Source organism: Condylura cristata, unplaced genomic scaffold (assembly GCF_000260355.1).
Source record: "Condylura cristata isolate star-nosed mole 26May11 unplaced genomic scaffold, ConCri1.0 scaffold00017, whole genome shotgun sequence".
In the NCBI taxonomy this organism is placed as follows: Eukaryota; Metazoa; Chordata; class Mammalia; order Eulipotyphla; family Talpidae; genus Condylura; species Condylura cristata.
The window spans coordinates 2,877,919-2,904,329 of NW_004567118.1; the positions used below are offsets into that span (position 1 = coordinate 2,877,919).

At 48.2% G+C, this 26,411-nt stretch overlaps 2 protein-coding genes across 2 annotated transcripts; one reads left to right on the forward strand and one right to left on the reverse strand.

Moving 5' to 3' along the window:
- Positions 1–2,646: 2,646 nt before the first annotated feature.
- Positions 2,647–7,155, reverse strand: LOC101629385 (tubulin gamma-1 chain). The gene is made up of 11 exons (XM_004684152.2): positions 7,052–7,155; positions 6,622–6,734; positions 6,250–6,417; positions 5,380–5,448; positions 5,001–5,080; positions 4,470–4,596; positions 4,167–4,253; positions 3,909–4,058; positions 3,452–3,604; positions 3,210–3,371; positions 2,647–3,038 (listed from the first exon to the last, which is right to left on the reverse strand). Exons 1-11 carry the CDS (start codon positions 7,098–7,100, stop codon positions 2,841–2,843), a joined length of 1,356 nt encoding a protein of 451 aa, XP_004684209.1. The 5' UTR covers positions 7,101–7,155; the 3' UTR covers positions 2,647–2,840.
- A 244-nt stretch (positions 7,156–7,399) lies between these two features.
- FAM134C (family with sequence similarity 134, member C) lies at positions 7,400–26,098 on the forward strand. The gene is made up of 9 exons (XM_004684150.2): positions 7,400–7,715; positions 17,558–17,664; positions 19,052–19,082; positions 19,970–20,096; positions 20,734–20,818; positions 21,614–21,751; positions 22,802–22,884; positions 23,479–23,611; positions 23,987–26,098. The coding sequence occupies exons 1-9, from the start codon at positions 7,477–7,479 to the stop codon at positions 24,442–24,444; spliced, it is 1,401 nt and encodes a 466-aa protein (XP_004684207.1). The 5' UTR covers positions 7,400–7,476; the 3' UTR covers positions 24,445–26,098.
- Positions 26,099–26,411: the final 313 nt, after the last annotated feature.

Sequence of the window (26,411 nt, forward strand, 5' to 3'; positions counted from 1 at the left end):
GAATGGAAAGTTAGCAGCAGGGGTGGGCATGAAGGTTTGGGGGTGGGTGGTTTGTATATTGCATTGTAGCTGACTCTCGTAAAGAGTGAGCCCCACCAGGGAGGTCTGGGATGCCGCCTGGGGGAGGAGGGAGAGGCTGTAGACTGACTCCCCAGCTCTGCAGAGACCCCTTGCAATGTGCTCCCTACCCAGTCTGCCTCATCTCAGTACTTTCCAGTTATGACCCCGAAGTTCCAGATTGGTCTGCTCCATTCTGTTTTTGGTTCTGTGCTTCCTACTACTTGATCTGTCTCAAGCATGTCGGAGGGCTCAGAGGTCACATCCATGCCAAGCGTTCTGGGAACATTACCAGAAAATGGCTCATTTTCTTTTATTTCTTTTAGTACAGGGTGGTTCCTGTCCCTGCTTGAGCCTCCTGCTTCCTCACCAGCTTCTCTGCAGCAGCCCTTGTCTCTCATGGGGACAGTTACTTCTATGGTTTCAGTCTCTCTGACCATGGGGATTTTTCACCACCAGCACCACCTGCGGCTCTGACTCCCAGAGGCCTCCCTCCCTCCCCACCTGGCCTCCTCACTGCCCTCTGGTTGACACACTTTGGGGTTTGCTGCTGGCCAAGAACAGGGAGGGGCTACTCTGGTGTGGGGGGATGGGTGTTCTGGAAATAGCCTTGGGGGAGGGGCCTGGCTCTGAAGCTGGCACTGAGGAGTCTGTCTGTGCTTATCATCAGCAGACAGAAAAAGGAGCCATGTCTGTAGATCCAGTTCTCACTGCAGGGAGGCCCAGCGGCCCAGGAGGCCACCCTTCTGGGCTGGGGGCTAGAGTATTAGCCACACAAAGCTTTTAATCTGGATTCTTGGGGTGCTTGCTCCCCCCCCCCCTTCCGGGGCTCCACACTCTTATACGTGGGTCCCTGTCAAGGTTTGTGCCCTGGAGGTGGGCCAGCTGCCACTTACACAGCATTCTCTCCACTCAGCACAGGCTGTTTGTGTAGCTGCCCCAGGGTGAAAAGTTGGTCATCAAGGGTAGGGGCAGTAAAGGGAGAGGAGCCAGAGGCAAGCTACCCTGTGGCCTGGGGATGGGGAGGGCAGCCAAGAAGGGACCAGACACACACTGGTTTGCTTTGAAGTCACCACCTTCCCTACTGGGAGAACAGTTAGCTGCTTAACACCCACAGCCTCCTTCAGACCCTGGCAACTGCAAGTGACAGACTCGTGCTTTGGCTGTGGTGGTGACAGGCTGGTGGCCTTCCTGCCACCCCTCAGGCAGTCTGCTCAGCGCCCAGGAGTCCTGCAAGGACCCCCTTTGTTCGTAAGGGTCCGGCTTGGTTGTTGCTCACTCTGTTCCTATCCTGTGCTTTATTCAAGAAAAATAGGTTCCTGAAAGGAAAAGTGTACCATCCCCAGGTCAGTAGTAAACAAGTGTGCTTTCTAGCATTAAAGAGGAAAAAATCTTAATTTGCTTCAAGGTCGTGGGACTCTTCCACCCTCTCAGGGAGCCACAGGAACCTTCTTGGGCTATTTCGCCCACATGCTGAGCCCTGCTAGCCCCAAGCCTGGTGACTCCCTGGGTCTGCTTTCTAGCTTTGGACCCACATCCTGGGGTGGTAAGGGCAAGCTACCCTGACCTGGATGATGGGGACTCTTTGTAGGAGAACCTGAAGTCAGTTGAGGCCGACAGCCCCTCCATGAGACTGCCTGCCCTATGTACACAGCGGCCTATGTACACAAGGCCCCCTCATGCTGACAACCTCAGGTCCATTCAGTAGCTCTACAGACCTCAAACAGGATGTTTCCACACCAGCCCTCTGAGCTCACCAAAGGCAGGTTCGCAATGGTGAGGAGCATGATGCCCAGTTACACCAGGGTTTGGCATTTACAGCCTGGGGGCTTGCACTAACCACTCTCACTTATGAAACGGATCAGTGTTTCCTATTGCTGCAGAATTGTGATGTGCTCAGCAGAGCCCATGCACGTGGTAGCTAGTGCAGCTGGATGAGCCTCACCTTTGGGTTGTATGAGAGCCTAAGAGGGGCCTCGGACAACCCACCAGTCCAGGTTCAGCCTGCTTTGCCATTTTGAGCCTTTTATGGTCCTATTTGCTACTTCCTTGTTATCTCCTACCAGATGTGTTAAGCTCTGGCCCTTTTGATACTGGAGACCACAGAGAAGAATGTCACGTGCCCCAGCTCTAGGCCTCTTCTCATCCTTCTTTTTGTCTGGACTTTGGATTTGACCCCTTGACTTGGTTATATTGGACTTCCGCTGCCTGGTCACTGGCTGTCCTGGACTGGCTCTGTGGCACCCCCTGTAGAAGCCTACGGCACTGGGGCCCTTGCTCAGGCCTGGTGGTGGGGGTGTGTTGTAGGTCTTCTGTTGTGATAACTGTGATGTGGAATGTTCCTTGATGCATTCAAGCTAGGATCAGAGTGTCAGAGAGGGAGCAAAAATCTAGGATCTTTTTACTCCGGAAAGGAATTTCTCAGGTGAGTTAATCCTGCCCATAGTCTCCAAAACTAAGCAGAAGGAAAACCTAGGGAAGGCTGTTAACTCAGAGTATAAGAGGCCACATAAGACCAGCAGAGTGATGGAGGAAGAACTGGCAACCCCTTCCCAGTTCTCTAAGCGTTCAAAGAGACAGACACTTGACTTATATCCAGTGCTTTATTAAAACATAAATAGCCTCATAAGAGGAGAAGTAAACGTGTCCCCCGGCTAACAGAGAGTACACGGGTGTGTGATGAGAAAGATATGCGTGAGGTCCCTGATCTGTGCGCTGAGGGGTGGTCAGTCAGGCAGGGCCTGGGTCAGCCAGTAAGGCAGATGAGGGTCCTACCCGGGGACTCACTGCTCCTGAGTGCCCCAGGAGATGTAGTCCGGCCGCGTGGCCGCGTGGTACTCGTCGATGAGCTGCTGCACAATCTCCCTGGACGTGTCCAGCTCGTCGAAGTTCTCCTTGAAGATGTCTTCCTTGCGGAACTGCTCCAGGAAGGCCTCCCGCTTCCGCAGCTTGTCGTACTGACGGCAGGTCCGCTCAAAGAGCTTGGGGTGTAGAGAAAACAGGGGTTACTTTGATGACAATATGGTTCAGAAAGCAGAGAGCCCAGGCTGGGCATCGCCATAGTAAAGAGCAAAGCCAGAAGCAGGGATGCAGAGTGGTGAGGGACAACCAGGAAGCTGACTGGGTCCCCTGGTGCAAACTGGGAGCCTCACCGAGGAGATGCTGGTGTGGTTGGCCATCATGAGCCCGCTGACCCGGTGGGCCGAAGGCAGGTAGGGAGACTTCCTGGACAGGGCCACCTGGATGCTGGCTGGGCCCCAGGGGATGAAGTTGGCCAACTTCCTTTCCCGGATCCTCTGCAGGCTCTTGTGGACCTGGGTGGGCACACGCGTGGTGGTGGTAGCCTCTCCTCTACCCCTGCGGGGGCGGGGTGGAACGAAGGGGCCTCACCTACCTGGGTGGGGTCCACCTCGCCCTGGATGATGTTGAGGATGGCGATGTAGCAGTGGTTGGTCTGCCGGTCCCGGCCCGTGGACACCATCACGTTCTTGGGCTGCAGCAGCCGCCTCATGACATCCAGGACCGTGGTCTTCCTCACGCTGGCCACCTGAGGGGACGGCGGGCCGCAGGGGCCAGGCTGGCACTCAGGGCACAGTGCAGAGTGGAGGCCACACCTGTCCCCCCTCAGACCCGGGGTGAGGTCCCTTTGGGCCTCTGCTGTAGGACAAGGAGCCTTAACCCTCCCCAGCCCAGAGAACTCAGGCCCTTGACAGGAGCCTAAGCAGGCCCCACAGAGCCCAGGCCCCAGGGAGCCAGGGCAGCTCCTGGGGCTGCAGGGAGGGGAGAGGCCGGGTCGGCCGCGGGGCTCAGGGGCAGCCCAGGCAAGGCCGACCGCTGGGGGCTGCTCTCACCGACTGGTCCGTGGTGAGGGGCGTGTAGCCGGTCATGAGGAAGTGCAGGCGAGGGGTGGGAATGAGCGAGGCGATGAGGCCGATGAGGTCGTTGTTCATGTAGCCGGGGTAGCGCAGGGTGGTGGTGCTGGCCGACATGATGGTGGACACCTGGGGACACGGCGCCCTGTTGTGGGCTTGGCCTGGGGGGGCCACCCTTCCCCAGAACGGGGAGCAAGGAGAGCCTCAAGTCCCTGAGAGTGCAGGTGTGGGGCTCACCAGCTGGTTGATCTGGGAGAAGGAGGGGTTCTGGATGTGCAGGCGGTCCGTGGCGATCCTGTTCAGGGCTGTGTTGTCCAGCACCACCTGGGGGGACAGAAAAGGTAACAGATTTGTGGGAACCAAAGGAAGAAAAACTCTGCTTGAACCTGGCTCCTTTGAACTTCGTGGTCAGAAAGATCCATCCAAAAGGGATGTGCATAGGACAGGTACAGGCAAGGTCTGAAAATGGACTTTAAATGCATGGAAATGATTGAATCACTAGGGACTTGGAAGTGAGGAAAGGCTGACTCCAGATCTCACCACGCAGTCTGCATTCTGGGTCAGCCTCTTGAGCGTGAGCAGTGAGTTGTAGGGCTGGACCACCACATCGCTCATCTCGTCCTGGTTGGGAAACACTGAGTAGGTCTGCACCAGCTTCTTGGGGTACCTGGGGGTGAGGAGGAAGAGGATCAGGGTAATACATGGGAGGCTTGGTGAGCATGACAAGTATCAGGACACAGGTAAATCAGGGTAGGTGAACTGGGGTGAGATCACAGGTCAACAGAGAAGAGAGTCAACTTTTGGAGGTCTGTTACCATGACGTAGGAAGCACAGAGAGCCCTCTTAGGATGGAGGGTTCTCACTACATTCATAGTGTCTGCACTTTCATCTAGAACCTAGATTCTAGGGTCTGGCCCCAAACCTTGGGCTCCGAAGGGTTCTACCTTTGCTCTCAACATAGGAGAGCACACTAGGGCCTGTTCTTGCTCCAGTGATCAGAGAGGCTTATCTAGATGACTTCCCTTTCACTTAAGGAACAAGTCCACCCAGACCCTCAAAACACACGCTTACCTGTCGTTCAACCGTTCTAAGAGGTAGGAGCCCAAGCCGGAACCTGTCCCCCCAGCAATGGAGTGACACAGCACAAAGCCCTGCATGGAAAAGTGGCAGTCACCACCTAGCTATATAGTGGCATGATTTCAAACTCGATTTATCCCGCAATTTCTTGGACTCCTAGCTGCCTGAGCCTTCTCAGCACATACAGTTTCACAGGTTCTACCAGGTCTACCAGCTCCTGTCTAGTGCATGGGCCACATCCATCCTTCTGGGTGGGAATGAGGTGACCCTGTACACAGGTGCGTGGTGGTGGGTCTCGTAGCTGACAGAGCTTGTAAAGGTGCTGCCAAGCCTCCCTTATGTCAGCTCCCACCAGCATTCCTGAGACACTCACCTCTAGGCTGTCACTGCCATCTGCCTCGCGGTCTATGATGTCAAAAATGTCCTCGTGGATTTTCTCTCCCTGTACAGACATGGGGAAGGTCAGAGCGGGCCAGGAACAGGGGACAAGGAGTCTGGCCTCAGTACAGCCAGCCTTCATTGTCCTCAGAAGTCCTGTTTTGGAGCAGGCTGCACGGCTTTTCGTTTGCATTGATGCAGCACAGCACAGTGGGGATGGGCATCCTGATGGCCGGGGCTTCCAGATCATTTCCAGTTCTGCTAGCTGAGTGACCCTGGGCAGGTCACTTAATTTGTCTATACCTGGATTTTCTCACAAGCATAATGCAGATAATGAAAAAGGCATGTCTACAGTACCTTGTCTGAAATCCTTGGGGTACTTATATTTCAGAGTCTAGGAAGGTTATATGGTGTGTGTATGCATATTACATTCTTGAGAAAAACACCAACAGGCACATGAGGTGTGCTAAACAAACATTCATCTTTCTTCCTGAAAGGTATTGAGTACTGACACCTGGATAGACACTATAAAACTGCCTACTTTCACTGATACTTGCTTCTGCTTTTGTTTATAACTTTTTAAGTAAACTTATAAGTTAAATAACTTATATAAGTTAAATAAGTTATAAACCATCCTTTGGTTTCTTTCTTTTTTTTTTTTTTTGCATTTGGAAAGGCAGACATGAGATGGCAGGCCTGTAGTAACTACCTTTAGAGTTACTGGGCTATTTAAATACGTTAATATGTGTAGTTAGCACAGTTGAAGTAGAAATGCCTCAGTCATGCCTCTCTCCCTCCAATACTTTATATCTTCCATCTGGTTTCCTCTGTCTGAGGTCAGAGGGCCTGGCTAGGGGATAGCAACCTGGGAGAATCCGCTGGCCCAGTTGTTGCCAGCTCCTCCTCCGTGCTCAGACAGGTAGATGTTCTCTGGGTTGTAGAGCTTGGCATAGGGGGAGTTGAGGATGGAGTGGATCACCCGCGGCTCCAGGTCCAGCAGCACCGCCCTGGGGATGTAGTGCTCATCGTCTGCCTGCCAGGGGAGTCCAGAGGGCACCCCATCAGCAGGGGCCTGCCCGGTGCCCTGTCCTCCCAGCTCTGGCTCCTGCCTGCCCTCCGCCCTCAAGCAGCTGCCCAGGCCCTTCTGTCCAGAGCGGTTCCCAGACCCAGGCCGCTCGCTGCCCCTCCTTTAGGGCGCCGGGCCACTGCCGGCCCCGGCCAAGTCGCTGGGGGGCACCTGGTAGAAAAAGACGTCCTTGCGGTCAGTGCCCTCGGTGGCGAACTCCTCCACGATGCCCTCGGGGCTGATACCATGCTCGGCGCACAGTTGTTTCCAGAACTCGAACCCAACTGCGGGGGAGGGGCGGAAGGGTTGGGAGAGGATCTCTGGGTCTGGACAGGTTCCAGTTAGGGGCTGGGGGACTGAGCGCCGGGGTCCAGGAGTAGGAAGACATGCTTCGGGAGTCGCCCGAGTCTGAGAAAAGGGCCGCAGGCCAGCGACTGCGCGGGGAGGTCCCCTCGGGGCTGGACAACTGGACATTGGGCAGGCGGGTCCCGCCTTTCAGAGAACCACGATTCTGGAAAGGGCAGATGGAATCCAGGAGCCCACGGCAAGATCCCACAGACTCTAGGGAACCTGGCTAGTGGGGGGGCCGCAGTTCGCTCACTCTGATTGCCGCACTGGCCCAACTGTAGGGTGATGATCTCCCTCGGCATCGCTCCTCAGGCACCGCTCGCGCCAGCAAAGTCGCAGCTCTCCAGCCCGCTCGCCGCACGACGCAGGCGCCAAACAAGCCGCTCCGCCCGCGAACTTCGTCCGTTCCAATGGGAACCGAGTTGCGGCGATGGCACTTCCTCGTTCGCCCGGCTTCAGTCCTGCGAACGGCGCGTGCGCAGCCCGGGACCGGGCTCGGCGCGCGGGTGCGCGGGACGTTCTTTGACGCCGCGACCGCCCTTCTGGGTGGGACCGAGGCGAGCCTGTGCGCATGCGCGCGGCGGAGGGCCGGGCCTCCCGCCGAGCGGCGCATCTGCGCAGTGGGTGTTATTGTGACTGTCGGGCCGCGGCCCCGGATGTTGTGGCTGCAAGGGGGAGATGGCGGAGGCAGAGGGGGTGTCCGCGGCCCCAGGCCCAGCTCCAGGGCCGACTTTCAGGGGCCGCCGCTCTGTGTCAGGCTCCTGGGAGCGGGACCAGCAGGTTGAGACGGCGCAGCGGGCCCTGGTGGAGGTGCTGGGGCCGTATGAGCCTCTGCTGAGCCGGGTGCAGGCAGCCCTGGTGTGGGAGCGGCCAGCCAGGAGCGCCCTGTGGTGCCTGGGGCTGAACGCGGCTTTCTGGTGAGACCACTGGACCCTCGGAAACCCACCGAGGCGCGAATTCGTCAGGGTTCTCTAGGGGTCTACCACTGCCTCCTCTGTCTTCTTCGCTGCATTGGCTTTTCCCTGTATCTGCCTCATTTTGCCTTCACCTCCTTGCAGGTTGGCACCCCAGTTCTCTCCAGGGCCTCCCAGTTGTCCTCCCTGCTTTACCTGCTCTCGCACCCCGCCCCGCACATCTGGCAGGAGTTTGTGGCCACATCGTGAGCCTCTGGCCGTGAGCGGAGGCGCGTCTGGGTAGCACGGAAAGCTGTGTCACTCGGAGGCCGGCACCTCCGGTCCCGAGAGCGTGGTTGGAAGACCGGCTTCAGGGGTGTTAGTAGTTAGGATCGGGAGGGTAGGAGGCCTGAAAGGCTGCCGCTGGTGGGGTGGAACAAACTTGAGCCCTCTGAATTGGCGTGTTGTAGATCCTCTCCTTCCACTCAGGGAACTCTGGGAAGTGTGAGCCGCAGTGAGAGCCACCAAAGCTGCAATCAGAAAGAAATTAAAAGCTTTTAAAGAACAGTTATGAAATAGCGACTTCGCCCATTTCAGAGCCACTTAGGAGTGCACCTCCTCCCCATTCCAAGGAGTTAGCATCCTTAGCCGTGGTTGATAGACAAGGACCTTGGGGCTGTCTCATAGTGTGAGTTTTCCTGAGCTGGAAAAGCGGGACAGTAAATCCTCTTTTAAAGATCTGGATGTGTCATGCTGTGTGAACGTGGAACTGCCGCTTCTCCTCTGGCACCAACTGAAGTGGACTTAGGCCTTCCCAGGACCTGCCTCGTTTGATAGGGCTGTGTTCAGAACTGGGCGAGTGTTCCTGATAAGACTCCAAGGGAACCGAAGAGTAGGGGGCTTCGCCAGCTGAATGAAGTCAGGCTGCCCAGGATGAGTCGGAAACGGCAAAGAATGTGGTTCCAAAGACACTTTTTGCGAAAAGCCTATTTCCCTTAATGTGCCTGGTTTTAAAACCAAAACATTTGTGCATTGAAAGATTTTCACCTAGTGGGAGCAAAACAACTCCAAGTTCATTGACAGGAAGACGCAATGCTTGACCAGATTAACCCTCCCACGGTTTGGAGGACAAGATGAAAGGTCTCAGGGCAGTCTCTGGCATTCATCACTTCCCAGTGTAGCAAATTTAACGATAAACTTTCTCTAAGGTAGTCCTCACTTATTTCTGGCTGTGCCTCTTTCCTTGGTCCCCAGGTACCTACTTCCCTTCACTTCTTTTGTGTCAGAAACCCTTAGTGTGGCTCCTCTTCAGGAACTTACCAGAATGACCTTCCTTTCCCTTTGCTTCCCTCCCCCATCGGGTCCCCTGGCCCCAGCTCATCCAGTCATAGGACTGTACTGCTCCGGCAAACTCTTCTTCATAGATGGGTTTGTATCAGTGTTGACTGGCTGATACAGAAAGAGTTTATCAAGATTTAAATGACTCCTGATAAATTAAGAGTTTATTAATACAAAAGAGTCCGTGCCCGTTATGCTCCAGAAGGGGCCCCTCCACACGCTCCTTTCCTGAGCTTCGGAGGTAGAATGTAGTGTCAAGGTCTGTACATAAGGACCCTGCACCTGAGATGCGCCTTTCAGTGTTGGTATTCCCGTGCTGCCCTCCCCCACAGTGCTTACTTAAGTTTATTAATATTCTGTGTTTAGAATCGCTCTCCGAACCCCTTGCTACTCCGGGTCTCTTAAAGCATTGGTGTGATTGATCTTTATCGCTGGCATTTCCTGGTGCTTGTCTGCTGTGTAGCCAGAATTCAGTCCCTGCTTCTTGTGTTCCCATCACTCTCTAAGTAGGTGGGGGAGAGATATAGCAAAATGAGGGTGTGACTCTTGAGACTGGAAGAACAATTGGCCATGTCATTTATGGAGAGGACTCATACCTGACAAGAGTCAAGTGTTAAGAATATGTGATAAGGGTAGCCCGGCACTGGAGTTCATAGAATTTTTTTGTTTCAGGAAATGAGTTTACTTGGGAGATAGTCTGAGATTCAGAATAACTTCATATTCCAGTAGTGTCATACTGAATATGGGTGTTGACATTTCACTTAGGAATGTTGAAGAGTGACAGAATGCTTAGGGAAGGGAGGAAGATCATTAGGTCAGGTCAAAGAGAAATCAAATCTGAAATATCTCATCAGCTGAGATATTTTATACATTTGAGGTATTGGGAGGTTAGTCAGAAGTACAAAAAATTATCAGAATTCAGTTGGTAGCTCTTAATTATATTAAGAAATTATGGTGACCATGTTGCTTCTGGTCGATAATGCCATTATCTCTGGGATGATAATAGGAATGTCAGGTCTACCCTTCCAATAGCTTGTATTTTGCCTCAACTCCACCTGTTAATGAGTGATTTGGGGAAAGTGTATCTGAGTCAGCCAGAGTGTATCTTGCCTGTATCAGAAAAGAACAGGTTGAAGTAACTTTTTGGTTTGACTCACATTGTAGGCGATAAGGGGAGGACGAAGGAGCCCTGGAAATAAATGTGTGTGAACTCTAAGCTCCCACCCCACCCTTTTCCAAGGAGAGCACCTGGTTGTAGGAGGACTAGGTGATTTCTGAACCCCTTTCCAGTTTTTAGCACTCTATGATTCTAGGTGGTCTTTAAATCAGGGATAGTGATTTAGAGTAATTACCAAGCTGATGCTCACTTGAGATTTGTTAGGATCTGCTTTTACAGTCACTAGTCTAAATTAACTACATTATATTCTGGGGGCTATATGCTAAGGTCTAAATTTTCACAATTGAAAAAAACTGAGATTATTCCTCCCCAAGTTCTCCTAAATAAAAAATGACCAGAAATATGATTAAAGGTATATAGCAATTCTAATTTTAAATTTAGAATTTGAGTAAAAATAAGAACAGGAAATTGAAGGGGAGGGCCCCTTTAAGTAGAAACATCTGTGGAAAAAAATCTATACATCAGATTTCTGATGAAATCTATTGAGCAAATGTTTCTGATGACAGTCTTCAGAGAATTCTTGTTGCTTTTGGTAGCCAAGAAGACTCCCAAGGACGCCTTGGGTTTCTTAAATTTTGCCTCTTGCCATCAGTTTTTATGTCCTAATTATAGATTGTGTGATTTCTCTCTATTAACATAGGTCGTTAGCAGCTAGCTGGTTTCATTTCTGGTTTTGTGCAAACAGCAGCTCCGCTACATGATATAAGGCTAATTTTTTTCATTCTAATTTACCAGTGACTGGCTCATTAACCAGACAGCCACAAGTGCTGTACAATAATGGGCCTTCTGTCCCTGCAGGATGGGCTGCTTTGTTCTCAAGTGCCACTGAGACAGCTTATTCTGTAATAACAAAGGAACCCAGAAATAGTGTCGTCTTTGATTGAAAAAGGCATGTGATCTTATTATGGTTATAAAAGTTTACCTGTACTTACGAGGATCCATGGTAAAGTTAACCGAAAGAAATTTGTTTGGTTTTGGAGTTGCATGGTCCTTCTGCATACCAGATTATTTTCCCAAGGGATAAACTGATAATTCATTGGATTTTAGCCACTAGGATAAACTGATAATTCATTGGATTTTAGCCACTAATAAAGGAGATACGGATATTTTATAAAAACACACAATTCTTCCTAAAATAACCAATGGATGTATAAAATTGTATCTCAACAGTGCTGTTTCCAAAAAAATGTTAATGTCTTTTGATCCAGTAATTCTACTTAAAGTAGTTAATCATAAGTAAAGACAGATTTATGTTGAGGGATACATAGTTCAGCTTTTCACATTAAAATTGGAACAAGTTGAATTAGGAAGTATTTAAAACTAATTGTACAAATGTATGATGTAATCATTTTCAGGTTTTGCTACTTTTCTGATTACACAGGGAAATATATCTGTATTATTAAATGAAAGAAGTTTTTACACTAGTTGTATCTTATCCTGCCATGGAGTTTTTATATGTGACTCTGTTCACATTTTGGGCATGAATGTGGATGATAGATCCTTTAAAAATTTTTATTATGGGAAACTTAAAACATACACGTAAATAGAATATTATATACTGTCATATCACCCTAGCTGGCATATAATTTAATCTGCAAGCACTTCAATATGTATCTCTGAAAAATAAAGGCCAAGAAAATACATTCCCACTATTACGTGTAAAATTAGTGATTTCCTCCCTCAAATTAATTATTCCAGTCGGTGTTAAAATTTCCAATTTTCTCATAAATATATATATTTAAATCTGTTTAGGTTCGGCTCCAAATTGAAGTCCACATGATGTGACTAATAGTCTGTTTTTATATCTCTTACTTTGTCAGTTTCTTTTCAGTCTTTTTCCCTCTTTGCAGTTTATTTGTTGAAGAAACCAGTGTCTCCTAGAAAGTGTCCCTCAGGCTGGACTTGTTGATTGCGTCTCCAAAGCTTAACCTGTGCTCTGTGCTCTGGATTTCCTCTGAATTATTAGTTGGATGGATAGGTTTGATCAAATTCAGAATCAAAGAATACATATACATATCTGTATATTCTTTTTTGCAAGACTTTTGTAGTTGGATGTACTAATTTCATTTATAGTTTCTCTTTAATTTTGACTTAGATTTTCTAAACTTCTCCAATAAGCGTGATTGCCTTTGGCAATGAGAAGAAGTACATCATTAGATTTTGAGTCCATAGTGGGTAGAAGGAGCAATGGGCTATGGGCAATCCTCAAGTTAAATAATTCAATTCATATAAATAATGCAGAGTTGACTGCAGTTGTTTTGCTAGGTTGGGAAGTTCTCATGCCTATTATAGTTGCTGAGAAATGTTTTGCATGTTGTCATTTAATGTTTACATTGTTACATCTACATGTACATATTTTGACCTGTATGAATGGATATTGTAAGACTAAACTAATCCAGAAGAATCCTCCCTTATTTTCCCCCCATCCTCTACCTGTACCAGTCTTGCAAATACTTCAGTTGAAGGTTTGTTTTTGCATGTAAGAACCAAAGTGGGGTGGTGGTTGTGGGGTTTGTATAAGAGTATTCACCATAGAGAGAGTGAGGAGCAGAATAGGGGGATTTATTGAAGTATGCAGGAGAGGTCTGCTGCACCACTTGTGGGTCAGCTCCCGGGGGCATCAACCCAGCCATAGCAGTGACGGCACTGAGACTAAACTCTGGGCCACCAGGAGGCCTTTCACTGTGTCTTAGCCTTACACGCAGTTGCAGAGTTGTTTTACAGTTGGGATTCCAGGTTACCCTCATAAAATGACAAGCATAATGGGGCCTCAGTTGTTGCAAAACACACCAATCTGAGCTTGATATTCCCTTTTATTAGGAATTTAGGAATTTAGTGTTGAGAGCTAGAAGGAAAGGAGCACATGCTTATCCATTTATATATATATATATATATATATTCACTTATCCATTTATTTATATATATTCGTTTATATTTGATAGTCACACCCCGTAAGGGACATGGATATTTTCTAGTTACTTTGGAGGGGTAAATGTTAGTGATTTGAGATGAGCTTCTCATTAAGTTTCTCTCTATCTGGAAAATGCCATTTTTTCCAAGAAATTCTATACCACCACTTTCTTCCCCTGAAGTTCTTCAGTGACTTGTTTAAGGAAAGGGTAAATAAGGCCTCCTAAGATAGATTTATGGGCCAGGATTCATCTTGTTCAAAATATGTTTATAGGTATACCCTTCTTCATAGACTCAGGTTTTCTAAAACGCTTCTGATTTACCTTCATCTCCAGGGTAAAATCTAGTACTCTTTGTTAGAAAAGGCCGTTAAGGAGTTGACTCCTGCCCCCTGCCATCCTTAACCCCTCCCTCTGTTCCTTATGGCTGGGTTCTATATGGCTGCTTATAGTTCCTTACATTACAAGTTCCTTAAATTAGTCCTGCTAGCTGACCTTTCTCTATCTGAATGTTCTCTCCCACACCTTTTTGCTCTGTTTTCTAACACCTTTCAGATCTCACTTTGGTGTTCTCTTTTTATCATCATCTTGTCCTGTCAATGGTGAACACACATGAACAAATACACTTGGGAGTAGGGTCTGTGTCTCTTTTCTGTAACTGGGCTGTTCACCATAAGACTTGAGTGTGTAGTAGGCGCTCCGTGTTGAATTAAAGCACAGTTTATGGCCCTCCCTTGTGGCGCAGCGGGTTAAAGCACAACACTGAGAATCTAAAGCCGCTTCCACATGAGTTCGATTCCCACCTGCCCCGGAGGTGACCACATGGCACAGCAGGCCTCTCCTGACCCGCCCGCTGCTCCCCTCAGCAGTGCACTTCGTTGATCTGCCTGTTCTGCTCCCCACTCTGTCTCTGGTGAAGCCTCTCACCGCCCCTGAGCCTCTGGCCTGTACCCCAGTTCTGTATGAACAAATAATTAAATCTTAAAAAAAAAAAAAAAAAAGCACAGTTTATGAGAAAGGAAGGTGGGGCCACAGCAGGCTACTAAGGTAGTCTGGGTCTTAACGTAATATTTTTATTGCCGGCTCCTTTGGAAAACTGAGTTTGCTTAGAAAAGCGGAATGTCCTTTCCTCACCCCAGTTTATATTTGTGTTAGTGACCACGCTCTGGGAAGTGGAAGATGCAGACAGTCTGGATTGCCTCCCCGGAGAGCACCCTCAAGTACTCCCGAGAAAACAGCAGCCTCCACATGCTGCAGGACGCACTGGGAAGCAGCCACACTGGGGAGGACGCTTTTTAGTCCTTATCCTTGGCCTTGTTAAATTTGCTTGTTTGTTGGGATGAACTGCTTAGTGAGGAGATTAATGGCCTATGGCAACTCTAAAGGCTTATTTCTGCTAAGCAGCTTTCATTCTTTAATTGCACATATAATTACAATATCCCTTAAGTGGCAGGGTGGAAAAATGGGAATAGGGTTGTCATTGATGACTGAATTTGAGTCCTTCCTTGTCTCTTCTATCCCTCATTCTCTGTGTAGTTTTTAAAATTACATACATGGATTTATGTTTATTGAAAATAAAGTACGAAAGTGTCTAGAAACAAAAATTAAAGTTCCTGTATGTATATACATACTCATACATACCCACAGATAAAGCTTTAAAAAATTATGAGAGCGATTATACTGATAGTATTGTTCTATGATTATACCGTCACTAGATCATGTGTTGAATTGAGAAGAGGTCATTTACAACCGTCCCTTGGTCATCTTTACCCTGTTTGGTTGCTGTGATAACAATCCTATTAGTAAAATTAAGAAGAATTATGTGTTATACCTTGTATTTTTTTTTCTTGGCTTTCTAGCAAAATCAAATGTGATATTTTTATAGGGGTTACGTATGCTGTTTTGATACCTACAAACAGTTCTGTAAGATTTGTAATGGGTAACATCACATACGGATGAAATTGAGGCTTGCAGAGCGATTAAGGTAATTTATTCAAGGTCACATGACTAAGAGTGAGTGACTGTTCAGAGACTCAAACTCAAGCCAGTCTAACAGCCGAGTTTTACTGCCCTGCTGACCCACCTCTGGGATGTATTTGGCTTTGCGGGGGGGTGTATTTCTTCTGGATCTTAGAACAGTGTTTTTCAAACCATCTGTGGTGAAAGACTAGAGATATGTTTTCCCTAATATGTTGCAAATCAGGACTCTTGTAAAATACAATATAAATGAGTTAGTAGAATATTTTTTAAGTTTAAAAAACACAGAAAATACAAGTCCAGGCCCTCGCTGGTGGTGCAACAGGTTAAAGCACAGTACTAAGAAGCTTAAGCCACCTCCACATGAGTTCGATTCCCGCCTGCCCCGAGGAGATCCACATGGTGTGGCAGACCTCTCCTGACCCGCCCGCTGCTCTCCTCAGCAGTGTACTCCGTCGATCTGCCTGTTCTGCTCCCCGCTCTGTCTCTGGTGAATCCTCTTACCCTTTGCATCTCTGGCCTGTACCCCAGTTCTATATGACTAAATAAATCTTTTTTTTTTTTTAAAAGAAAATACAAGTCCATATGTATTCTTAGACTCAGTTTACTTGATCAAATTACTTAAGATTTCCTATATGCTTATTTAGAATTTCTCTGCTTCCACACAGTCTGGTAAACTCAGCTTCTTGGTTGACACAACCACAAGTGTTCTGCACCACCGTTGAGGTTTTAGGATGGTGTAATAGAAGATTCACTGAAATATTTTATTGTGAAAGATTTTAGATATGTACAGAAGTAGAGAGAATAGTACAAACAAAGAATTCAGGTCTCCTTCGTGGCGCAAGGGGTGAAAGCACAGCACTGTGAAGCTACCAGCAGCCCTGCAGCACAAGTTCAATCCATGGCCAGAGAGCTGACCCACCTGGCACAGCAGACTTACCTTTTGTCCACTGCTCCCCTCAGCAGTGTGTTTCAGTAGATCTGCATGTTCTGTTCCCCACTCTGTCTCTGGTGAATTCGCTCCCACCCCCCCCCACACACACACCTCTGGCCTACACCTCAGTTTTTGTACGCATAAATAAATACATCTTGGCCCTCCCTGGTGGTGCAGCGGGTTAAAGCACAGCACAGAAGCTGAAACCACTTCTGCATGAGTTCGATTCCCACCTGCCTGGAGGTGACCACATGGCCTGGCAGACCTCTCCTGACCCGCCCGCTGCTCCCCTCAGCAGTGTACTTTGTTGATCTGTCTGCTCCTTACTCTGTCTCTGGTGAAGCCTCTCGCTGCCCCTGTGCCTCTGGCCTGTACCCCAGTTCTGTATGTACAAATAAATAAATCTTAAAAAAAAAATTTAAAAAATCCATACACTCATCACTCCACTTTAGCATGGTCACTAACTCATGGTCAGTCTGGTTTCATCTTCTTTCAGACCTTTCCCCCTGCCAAACTATTATTTTGACCTATACTGCAGACATTATTTCATTTCAAAGTATTTTAGCTTGTATCTCTGAAAGATAGTCACTCTTTAAAAACACAACTTCTGTAACATTGTACCTAAAAAATTAACAAATTCTTTGATGTCGTCAGATGTGTTGTCAGTGTTCAGTTCCAAGATTATGTATAAATATCTATTTATTGTTGACTTTCAGTTAGAACTAATTGTTCCTTTATTAATGTGATAGATTTGTTCTTTGTATGTTTAACCGCTTTGCAATAAATAAATTTCAATAAATTTAACTTAAATTCATGGAATACTTCCCATAAATTGGTCATGACATATAATCCTTTTAATATGGTGCTAACTTCAGTTTGCTAGTACTTTATTCTGGACTTGCTGGGTCTATCTTCATAGAGTATATCCATCTTCATACAGATGTGTCTATCTTCACACTTTATACAGTCGGTGACTTTCTTGTAGTATTGTCAGGCTTTGGTATCATTGAGGCTGGCCTCATCAAGATGTGTTCTCCAATTTTTTAGAAAAGGTTGAGAAAGATAGTTGTTAATTCTGAAGAACTGGCTAACTTTCTATGTGACCTTGGCCAAGTCATTTTACTTCACTGGGTCTCAATTCCTTTATCTGTAAAAGGTTATCTAATTGAGTTAAATTCTCTTTAAAACATTTCTGTCAGTATGCTCTACCCTAAGGCCTGACATTGTAGAAAGGTGTGTGCTTTCATCATAATTTGTTATGAAGAATGAATTCTCCCTGAAATTGGTAGAATCACAGTCTTAAAAGCTGAGGGGGCTTTAAGAGGCTATTTGTTTAGCCTCCTGCCTTTGCAGAAGCAAATTGTTACCTTTACCTGGTAAGTAAAGTAGCTGAAGTCCAGAAATTTTAAGCAGTTCACTCAATCTGTATAACAAGGGCTTACATTGTTTCCCCGGAGCCTCCAGTGCGCATGTAGTCCTTTCTGACATTGGTATAATTGGATAATGATCTTCTGTTTTTCCTTCTCTATAGGTTCTTTGCACTGACATCCCTTCGTCTTATCTTTTTGGTTGCGTTCAGCTCTATGATCATTGTGTGTATAGATCAATGGAAGAGCAAAATCTGGCCGGAAATAAGAGGTAAATTGGTAGCATTTAGAACAATCTGAACTGGAAATGGGCTTTTCTATAATGCTTACTTTTAGTTTTAGGGGTTTGTGGAGCCCTGAGTACCTTTTGATGTCTGTGAGGGTTTATGGAGCCCTGAAAACTTGTGTGTCTGCATCAGTTGACACTTCAAGGGCGAGTGCCCCATCTGGGACTTAGATCTGAGTTCTGCCCTCCCCATTGTCATGAAAGCTAGGAAATCTGTAGCCATTATCTGAGATATTCTTGCCCTTGTAACTGGCCTAAGGAATAAGTAGTCCCCTTGTAACTGGCCTAAGGAATAAGTAGTCCTTATATTTAAAAAAACAAACAAACAAACAAAAAACCTCATTGGGTGCTACATCTTTAACAAAGATGCCTCTTAGAAATTTCTTTTAAATGGTCATTTGAAATTTAGACTTTATCTTACAGGTGGTAGCTCATCATTGAAGATTTTTGTTAGAATTGTGTGTTTAGATAATATGAAAGATTAATTTGGTAGCATTCTACAGGACCACATGGAAGGAGAAAAGGGGAAAGGAGGGACACCTACCTGTTAGGAGACTGTTGCAGGATCTGTGTGAGAACCAGTCACAGAGGGGTCTGGAAACAGGATGATTTAAAGCGCTGTGAAGAAGGGAGGCACAGAAGAGTAAGTAGTGTTAGAAGAATAAGGCATAAAAGCAGAATTTGGTTTCAAGTTCTGGAGAGTAGGAGAATAGCATTACAATTAGCAGATTCAGGCAGTGTCAGGCAGGGGAGTTTGGGTAGGGCATGAGAAGGAGGAAAAGTGAGGTGTTTGGATGGGTTAATTTTGAATTACTTGCAGATGCTACCTAGAGTGAACAGCCTTTAAATACATTCCTATATTATTTGGCAGAGATTTAAGGGAATTGTGTAGCTTATCCACCTGTCTTATGAAAATGTCAGCAGACTGTATCATTCATTGTTGTTAATGGGTCTCCTTTTAAAGAGAATAGGCAGATTTCTAGGGCTGTTATAGTTAAAATAACATGCTGCAGTAGCCTAGCGCAGTGATGAATGTGAGCAGCCCACGTGTACTTGAGGGATGGGATGGGCCACTTTTTGGTGTGGACCTTGGTTCTTAGCAATCATGATTAGAAGGGGCCTTGATGGTCCTTTGGATCTCCCCCTGGCGCCCCCCGCCCCGCCCCCATAGAGAAAGGAGCAGGCGAGGGCCATCCTTCCCTTTGCTGTGGCCCTAACTCTGGCAGTATGACATGATGTTTCCCTTTTGTTGACTGTTACTGTTTATTTCCCCCCAAACCTATTAAAACTTGGGCTTTCAGCCCAACAGTCTAACATTTTTGTGTTTAATTTTCTCTACCAACTAATACTGGTGTTTGTTTTAATATTGTAGTGCCAAGACCTGACGCATTAGACAATGAAAGGTATGGAACACTAATTCAGTCCCTTTTTTGTTGCTCTGATTGATTCTCTTGTTGTAATATTCTGGTTACATGTTATTAACCTCCTGCTCTGGACAGAGTATAAGCTGAGAACCTAGTCTGTTCCCAATAATCATTTTAACAGTTCCTGAAGTTCAGGCAGCAAATTGGTTGAGATGGCTAATGCCATGTGATATTCCAAGAGAAGTCTCTGAAAATGCAGCATTCCAGGAGCCCGGAGCTTTACATGCCAGGGAATAACTGCACTATTCAGTCCTAGTAAGACAGTTTTGTGGCCACTTAGTTCATTTGTCTTCTGGTTTTTATTACAGGTCATTTGGTAAAAGTCTTGGTCAGAAAACGCACTGGTTTCTGGCATCCTCAAGCCAAAGATTCCTCCTGTGTCTCACAGCTCCTGCTTTCATCTCTCAGTTCATTCACCCCATGTGTTTGGTCCAAGGAGTTTTTTTCTGCTGTGGTGTACTTTGATTTGGCTTTCTTTTCTCCCTGAGGGGCACACCCACCGTTGCCTTCCCTCAGCAGCAGTGGTGTCAGGCTGCTTTACTTTTACCCCTAGATTGCAACCCTAGCGAACAGCAGCTGAGTGCAGGGAGGATGTCTCTGAGCACAGAGGGCCTCGGAGCTGGTGGCAGGTTGACACACGTGGGCTCGGCTGCGTGCTTTAGGGTGGAGCTGTCAGAACAAGTTTGCCCTCCTAGTCTCTAAATTCAAGTTGCAACTGGTGAGCCAAGAAGAAAGTCAGGCTTCACCTCTGAGCCCTAGGACGGCCACTCCCCAGCCCTGCTTACCCGGAAGCGCTGGCTGCCACCAGCAAGGTGAGGGAATCCCTCGACACCTCCTTTCACGGCTCCCCCTTCTTTCTCCCGTAGCTGGGGCTTTGTGCACCCGCGGTTGCTCAGCGTGCCCGAGCTCTGCCACCACGTAGCAGAAGTCTGGGTTAGTGGGACCATTTTCATAAGGAACCTTTTGCTTTTCAAAAAGCAAAACCCAGGCAAGGTAAGACTCCCCTATTTCAGTTTCACTCCTGGCTTCGCAGTTTATGCTAAACTCAAACAACTGTTTTACTGCATCTCCTCGTTTAAGAAAGAAAAGACCATGGTGTTTGTGGAGACAAAAGGGAGGTGTAGGAAGGGGCTTCTGACCAGCCGCTGGGCCTGAGGCACGAGCTCGAGGGCTCCTCCCGTGGTGCCCTTGCCACTGAGACTGGGTCACCCTCCTGCCCGAGGTGGGAAAGAGGCTTGCTTGTGTGCGTCCTGTGTCATGTTAAACATGCGGTAGGTGGTTGGGTTTTTTAATTTTTTTACTTTGACTTAAAAAACCCATCACTTGGCTTTCAGAGAGAATTTTTGGCTAAATCCTGTTCAAACCAATTTTCCAGCATGAAAGGTACAGGCTTACAAGGTTAACCGTAATAGAAATGAATAGAATGGAATGAATAGAAATGGCATCAGCCTCTTCCAAACAGATCACCACTATGGGATATAAAAGTGGCTAGCTCCACCTGCCATTCTGATACGCTTGATCCGTAGAGCACAAAGAATTATTTAGATCACATCTCTACTTTGCTCCCTCCTATCTCACTCCGTCTCCTGCCATGTGGTAGAAAGTTAATGCTGCTTCCTGCCTCCCCCAGTTCTGCTTGCTGACCTGTGGGGTACTGACCTTCTTGGCAGTGTTGGGCCGATACATCCCCGGGCTCCTGCTGTCCTACTTAATGCGTAAGTGTGGCGTACACCTGACCCGAGAACTCCCCCTGCCATTGACTTTCCAGCCACAGCTAACCTGGGTAGAAAGACTTACAGTTTGGTTCTCCAGGAAATAAAATTTCAATATTTTCATGCCCTGTTTTGTGTCATAAAAATGCCTTTCTTTAGACCTCTAGCAGGCTTCCCACATACCAAGGCAGTTTTAGAAATTGGTGAAGATCCACTAACATTTCAATATATTGTATTTTCCACGGTAAAGAGCTATATGCCCTGACTTAAGGAGAGGAATTTTAGAGCCTTGTATTGTGCAACAGTGGAACATAACTCTCAGTGGATCATCTATGGGTTCTGTTTACCCTGGAGTACTTTTTTTCCCCTATGGAGCACATTTTTGTAAAGTTAGTTACTTCTGTTGGCATGAATTTTGCGTACATGGTGCCTGAGGAGCTGAACAGTTATGACAGCGGCCCTTGTATATGAGAATCTCAGGTGATTAGTGTCTGAGGTGGTGTCACCATCTGGCCTTGTTTGTGGCTCAGTGACACGCACAGGCAAGTGACACACTGCTGTTCTATTGTCCATCTCTCGGCAACATGCTCTGTTGCCTGTAGGTCACGGCAGAAGTCCCTGCCCTCCCAGGCCCCTCATGTAATAGGGGAGACCAGGGAAGATGGCCCCCAGAAGTACCCAGACTTGTTCTGCACTTGGCCTCCAAGCCCTGAGGGCGTGCGTGCTGGCAGAGGGACAGCTTGACCCTTGTAGGCAGCCCTGCCTGTTTCCACTACTGTTTCCCACTTCTCCTCTCAGTTGTTGCTGTCATGACGTGGCCCCTTGCTGTGTACCACCGGCTGTGGGATCGGGCGTACGTACGGCTGAAGCCAGCTCTGCAGCGGCTGGATTTCAGTGTCCGTGGTTACATGATGTCCAAGCAGAGAGAGAGACAATGTAAGTGTCACAGGGAGGCGTCCTTCCATTTGGGGAAGAGGAGAAGCCTTCTCAGGTCAAAAGTAGGCCTGACATAATGGCTAGATCCTCAGAAATGGAGAAGGGAGGTGTGTAGGGGTGTGTGCGTAGGTAAAAATGATACTCTGTTCCAGGGAAATCTGTCCAGGCTTACCAGTTTTTCCCGTTTGGATTTCTGGATTGTCCATTTTAAAAAGATCTAAGAAAAGTTCTCCCAAGGTGAATAAAAGCCAATGAAGATAAGCACTGGTATTAGCTCCTTTCCCATGTTTTGCTAGCACCTTCAATGTGCAGGCTGCTCTGCCTACATCATTTTGTTTAACTTTTACAAGTGCCTTGATCAGGTGTTATCATCCTTTTTCACTGAGGAAAGTGAAGCTTACAGTCAATATAGCAGAGCAGGTCTTTTCACTCCTAAGCCAGGCCTCTCTTCACTGCTGACAGCCGCTTTCCTGAGGTGACTCAGAATGTGCCAGAAGGCCGGCATGCACTATCCCGGCAGCCTCCAGCACACAGATGCAGTTGTGGGGCCTTTTCCTGCTTAGTGGTCTGGTCAGGTTCGGTGCTTCATTAGAAGTGGCCTTCAGAGAGCTCTAGACATGGTTACCAAGGTCCAGCTCCCCGAGGGCCAGTTTAGTCAGAGCTCAGAGCCTGGGGTGACCTAGGTGGGGTGGTGGGGTGTCTCCCTTTGCCCTCTCTGTGACAGCATCTACTTGCCTCCTTGACAGCCTGCCTGCCCTGCAAATTTCCTGAGAGTTGTTAGCAGGCCTGGGAGCTGATCATTTGACCAGGACAAAATTACATGAGGGTTGCGGCGGGAGGGCTGATGGAAGAGAGGTCTTTCTCTCCGGGGGTATCAGCCTACTTTGCCTCCGAGGCTCAGCAAGCAGCCTGGCCCTCAGGCATTGTTATCTAGTCTTAGCACCATATTCAGGAGGGTTCTTTAGGTTACTTTATGCCTTTGAAACCCAAAGAGGGTGGGGCTCCCCTTAGAGGAAGACATCAAGAAGACCCTCTGCTCTTCCCACATAGTGCGACGCAGAGCTGTGCACCCAGAACGCGCCGCGGACGGCCACAGTGACAGTGAGGAGGAGCTTGCTGCCTTCTGTCCTCAGGTATCTGCGCCACCGGCCGCTTTTTCTATCGCTCCTCTTTAATCATCTGGCACCTCACAAAACCAGGTTTTCAGTTTCATTATGGGCTCTCCAAGGACCATGGTGCAACCTCCCCGAGCAGTGAGAAGAAAGCTAGTGTTCTGTTCGGACCTTTGTACCTAGATCTCAGCTTGAGCCTGGGGACCAGCAAAGCCTCTTCCTTGTCTCCTTTTAACCCCTCCCACCATGGCAGAGCTTCTGGACTGGAGTGCTGTACTTTGGAATAGTCCAGTCCACTTTAGGTTGGGCAGTGTGTGTATCCTCCTGGCCACCTATGAAAAGTAGTCTCGGGATCAGCTGTTGGCCAACAGTAAATGGCTAGTTGGTGCCAAGACGGCTTTCCTTGCTGTACTCGAGATTGATAAATAAGGGTGTTTTCCTTGGGGAGCAGCCTGAAAGGGGCCAGCTTTGACTAGAATCCCCATCCCGGCCAGGTTTCACTGCTAGCTTAGCTCAATCTCCAGGGCTAGCTCACTAGTAAAGCTGTCACTGGGGGATTCCCTGGTTCCTAATCACATTATTTCTTCAGGCTTGTCGGTCTTTTCTTTTCCTAAGCTGGATGATTCTACTGTTGCCAGGGAATTGGCCATCACAGATTCTGAGCACTCGGATGCTGAGGTCTCCTGTACAGACAATGGCACATTCAACCTTTCAAGAGGCCAGACACCTCTAACAGAAGGCTCTGAAGGTGAGGGGACTCACATCTGAGCTGATTATGGCTCTTGTTGTCTCAGCTTCCCTGGGCAGAAGGACACTGGTGCCTGCTCCTCTCCTGTTTCCTGGGCAGAGCGGCCTTGGGGTGTGGCGGTGGTCAGCATGGTCCTTCTGCTCTTCTTAAACTTCTTAGCCCTTGGTAACTTCATTGGGCGTATAGGAGAGGAAGGGAGGTTCTTTGGCCAGCAGATGCCACAATCTTATGTAAGGAGAAAAGCTAACGGTCCCACAAGTCTTGCTTTATGAGAAATCCTGGGTGGAAAACTGATTACAGGGGCCTGATTTTGTGGGGCTGGGGCACAGAAAAGGTGAGGCAGCTGCCTTGTCTCAGACATCCCTGTTTTTCCAGATCTAGATGGTCACAGTGATCCAGAGGAATCCTTTGCAAGAGACCTTCCAGATTTCCCGTCCATTAACGTGGATGCAGCCGGCCTGGACGACGAGGATGACACCAGCATTGGGATGCCCAGCTTGACGTACCGTCACCCACCAGGAGCTGAAGAGCCTCAGGCAGTCCCTGCCAGTCGGGATGAAGCTGCACTGCCAGAGCTCCTGCTTAGTGCCCTGCCTACAGGGTCTAACCTCACCAGCAACCTCGCCAGCCTTGTCTCACAGAGCATGATCCAGCTGGCCCTGTCAGGGGCCTCTCAGACAGGCCCTTCTGGCCCACTTCCTCGGAGAGCAACAAGAAGCTTCCTCCAGGCCCCCAGTTCTGACCTGGACACAGATGCTGAGGGGGATGACTTTGAACTTCTGGACCAGTCAGAGCTGAATCAGCTAGACCCTGCCAGTTCCAGGAGCCATTGAGGCAGAAACTCCTATTGGGGTCACGGAGTTTAGGTGTTTTTTCCTCCCCATCCCACATAAGGTGAAGGGGCAAGGGAAGAACCCAGGTCCCATCCCCTGAATTATATTTGTATGCTGGGTGTTCTGGTTGATCCTCAGAGGCCTGCTGAGAGCACACTCCCCTGCCACCAGCCCGACGCCGCGTCTGAGCTCAGTCCCAGAAGTGAGTGTGTGCTCCCTTGCAGGAGGCGGCTCTCCATCAGGATGGTACTTCTGGGGAACAAAGTAGTCAGGGGCACTGTTTCCCCTTTGAGGGGGTGCTGCTGTTTGCTTCTAGGTGTGGGTGCTTGGGGGTCCTCAGTGACAGAAGAACCCTTCCTCTCCTTCCTCCTGTCTTCAGAGCTCTGAAAGTCAGGCAGCAGTCAGAAGACTTCCATGGTCATCCTCTTCCGTGCTCAGCCTTGATTTTTTTTTGTTTTCCAACACGCTTGTCTTCTGGTTCTGCAGAGCAGGGCTGCTTCCTCCTACTGTGTTCCTCCTTGTTTCTTGAGGCTATTCCAAAATAGTGCTAGTGAAATTTAAGAAATGTGAACATGTTGTGGAGTGAGCCGCTTCTGCGTTGCCTTGAGCCTCAGGGTCAGCTGGTTAGGAGAGTGAGTGCCTCTGTATCCAAAGTCTCACTGAGTCCTCTGCAGCTGCCCGGTTCTCTTTGGTGCTGCTGACCCTGGCTTCCTTTGATCATAAGCCTGAGCAATGAGCAAAGCAATACCATACCCATTCCCATATTCTGTTCCTGCCTCTGCTCCTCCTCTGGAGAAGCAATAATTCCACGGGGGGTGTCAAAGTAGCACTTTATAGATAGCTCAGTGGCATTCATCCCAGGAGCCACCAGCTCTTCTTATTCCCTGTTCAGCTCCATTAATACTTTTATAAAGTGCTTCCCAACTTCCCTGGGTCTCCAAGGATGAGCCCAGTTGCAAGAAAATAGCTATCATGGGTGGAGGAGTGTGTCTGTTCCACTACCTTCTAGTAAAATCAAGTGAGACAAAAATAAAAAGTGGTAATTAGTTTTAACCCTTGCCAGCCTAGAGCCTCTTAGCCTCCCCAATCAGAACTCAAGTCAGACTCTTTTATCCCGCTCTCCCTCTGCATTGACCCTTTACTGATCCTCAGGGACCACTCCCCAAACACCCCCGTACCTGGGTGAGGGGTGCTGAACAGAGCCCATTTTCATGTGCTGCAGGTGCAGGGTGTGCTAACATGTTCACTCTTGGATGCTGGACAAGGCAGAGGCCGGGAGGTGAAAACAGTTAATGGTGAGAAGGCAGAAGAGTTAGCTGCTTGTTTTAGTCACTGTGTGTGAAGGATAGGGTAATGGCCTCTGGAGTTGTCAGACAGACTGGATACCTCCGCCTCAGAGCCCAGATGACTTAGGGATGAGCTCTGATGTGGGGGGGAAGAAGGGAGCTGTGGGAAAGTAGTGGGTTTTATGTGTTTGCATGAGTGTGTAGCTTCAGGCTTTGGCAGTTGACAAGAGAGAAGGAAGGGAGGAGAACAAAATCTTTGGAAGGTGTTTCTTGTACCTGGGGGATCGTGTTTGAATCTCCTTAGTCCTCCACTGTGAATTAGGATGGGGGTGGGGAGGGAGGGATGCTGCGAAATAAATCTTGGTATGAGAACAACCTTTAAGAGACTGATGTTGAATGATGTCCTGCCCTTGAAAAATCTTACTAATTGAGATGTGATAAACTGAGAAAGCCACAGCCTCAAAAGAGAAAGACCAGGTGAGAGCGGCCTACCTGCCCATCCCTTGTATTTTTCTTTTGTGATGGCCAAAATAGTTACCGTGGTAAGAGGTCACCTGACCACAAGAGAAGTGAATGTTAGCGCCAGGCACTATTGGCTGGCATCTCTTCTGTAGTTCTACCATTTCTAATTAATACTGCCCCCTAAGTGGTGACAATACACGTTTCAAAGACTTAACTAGC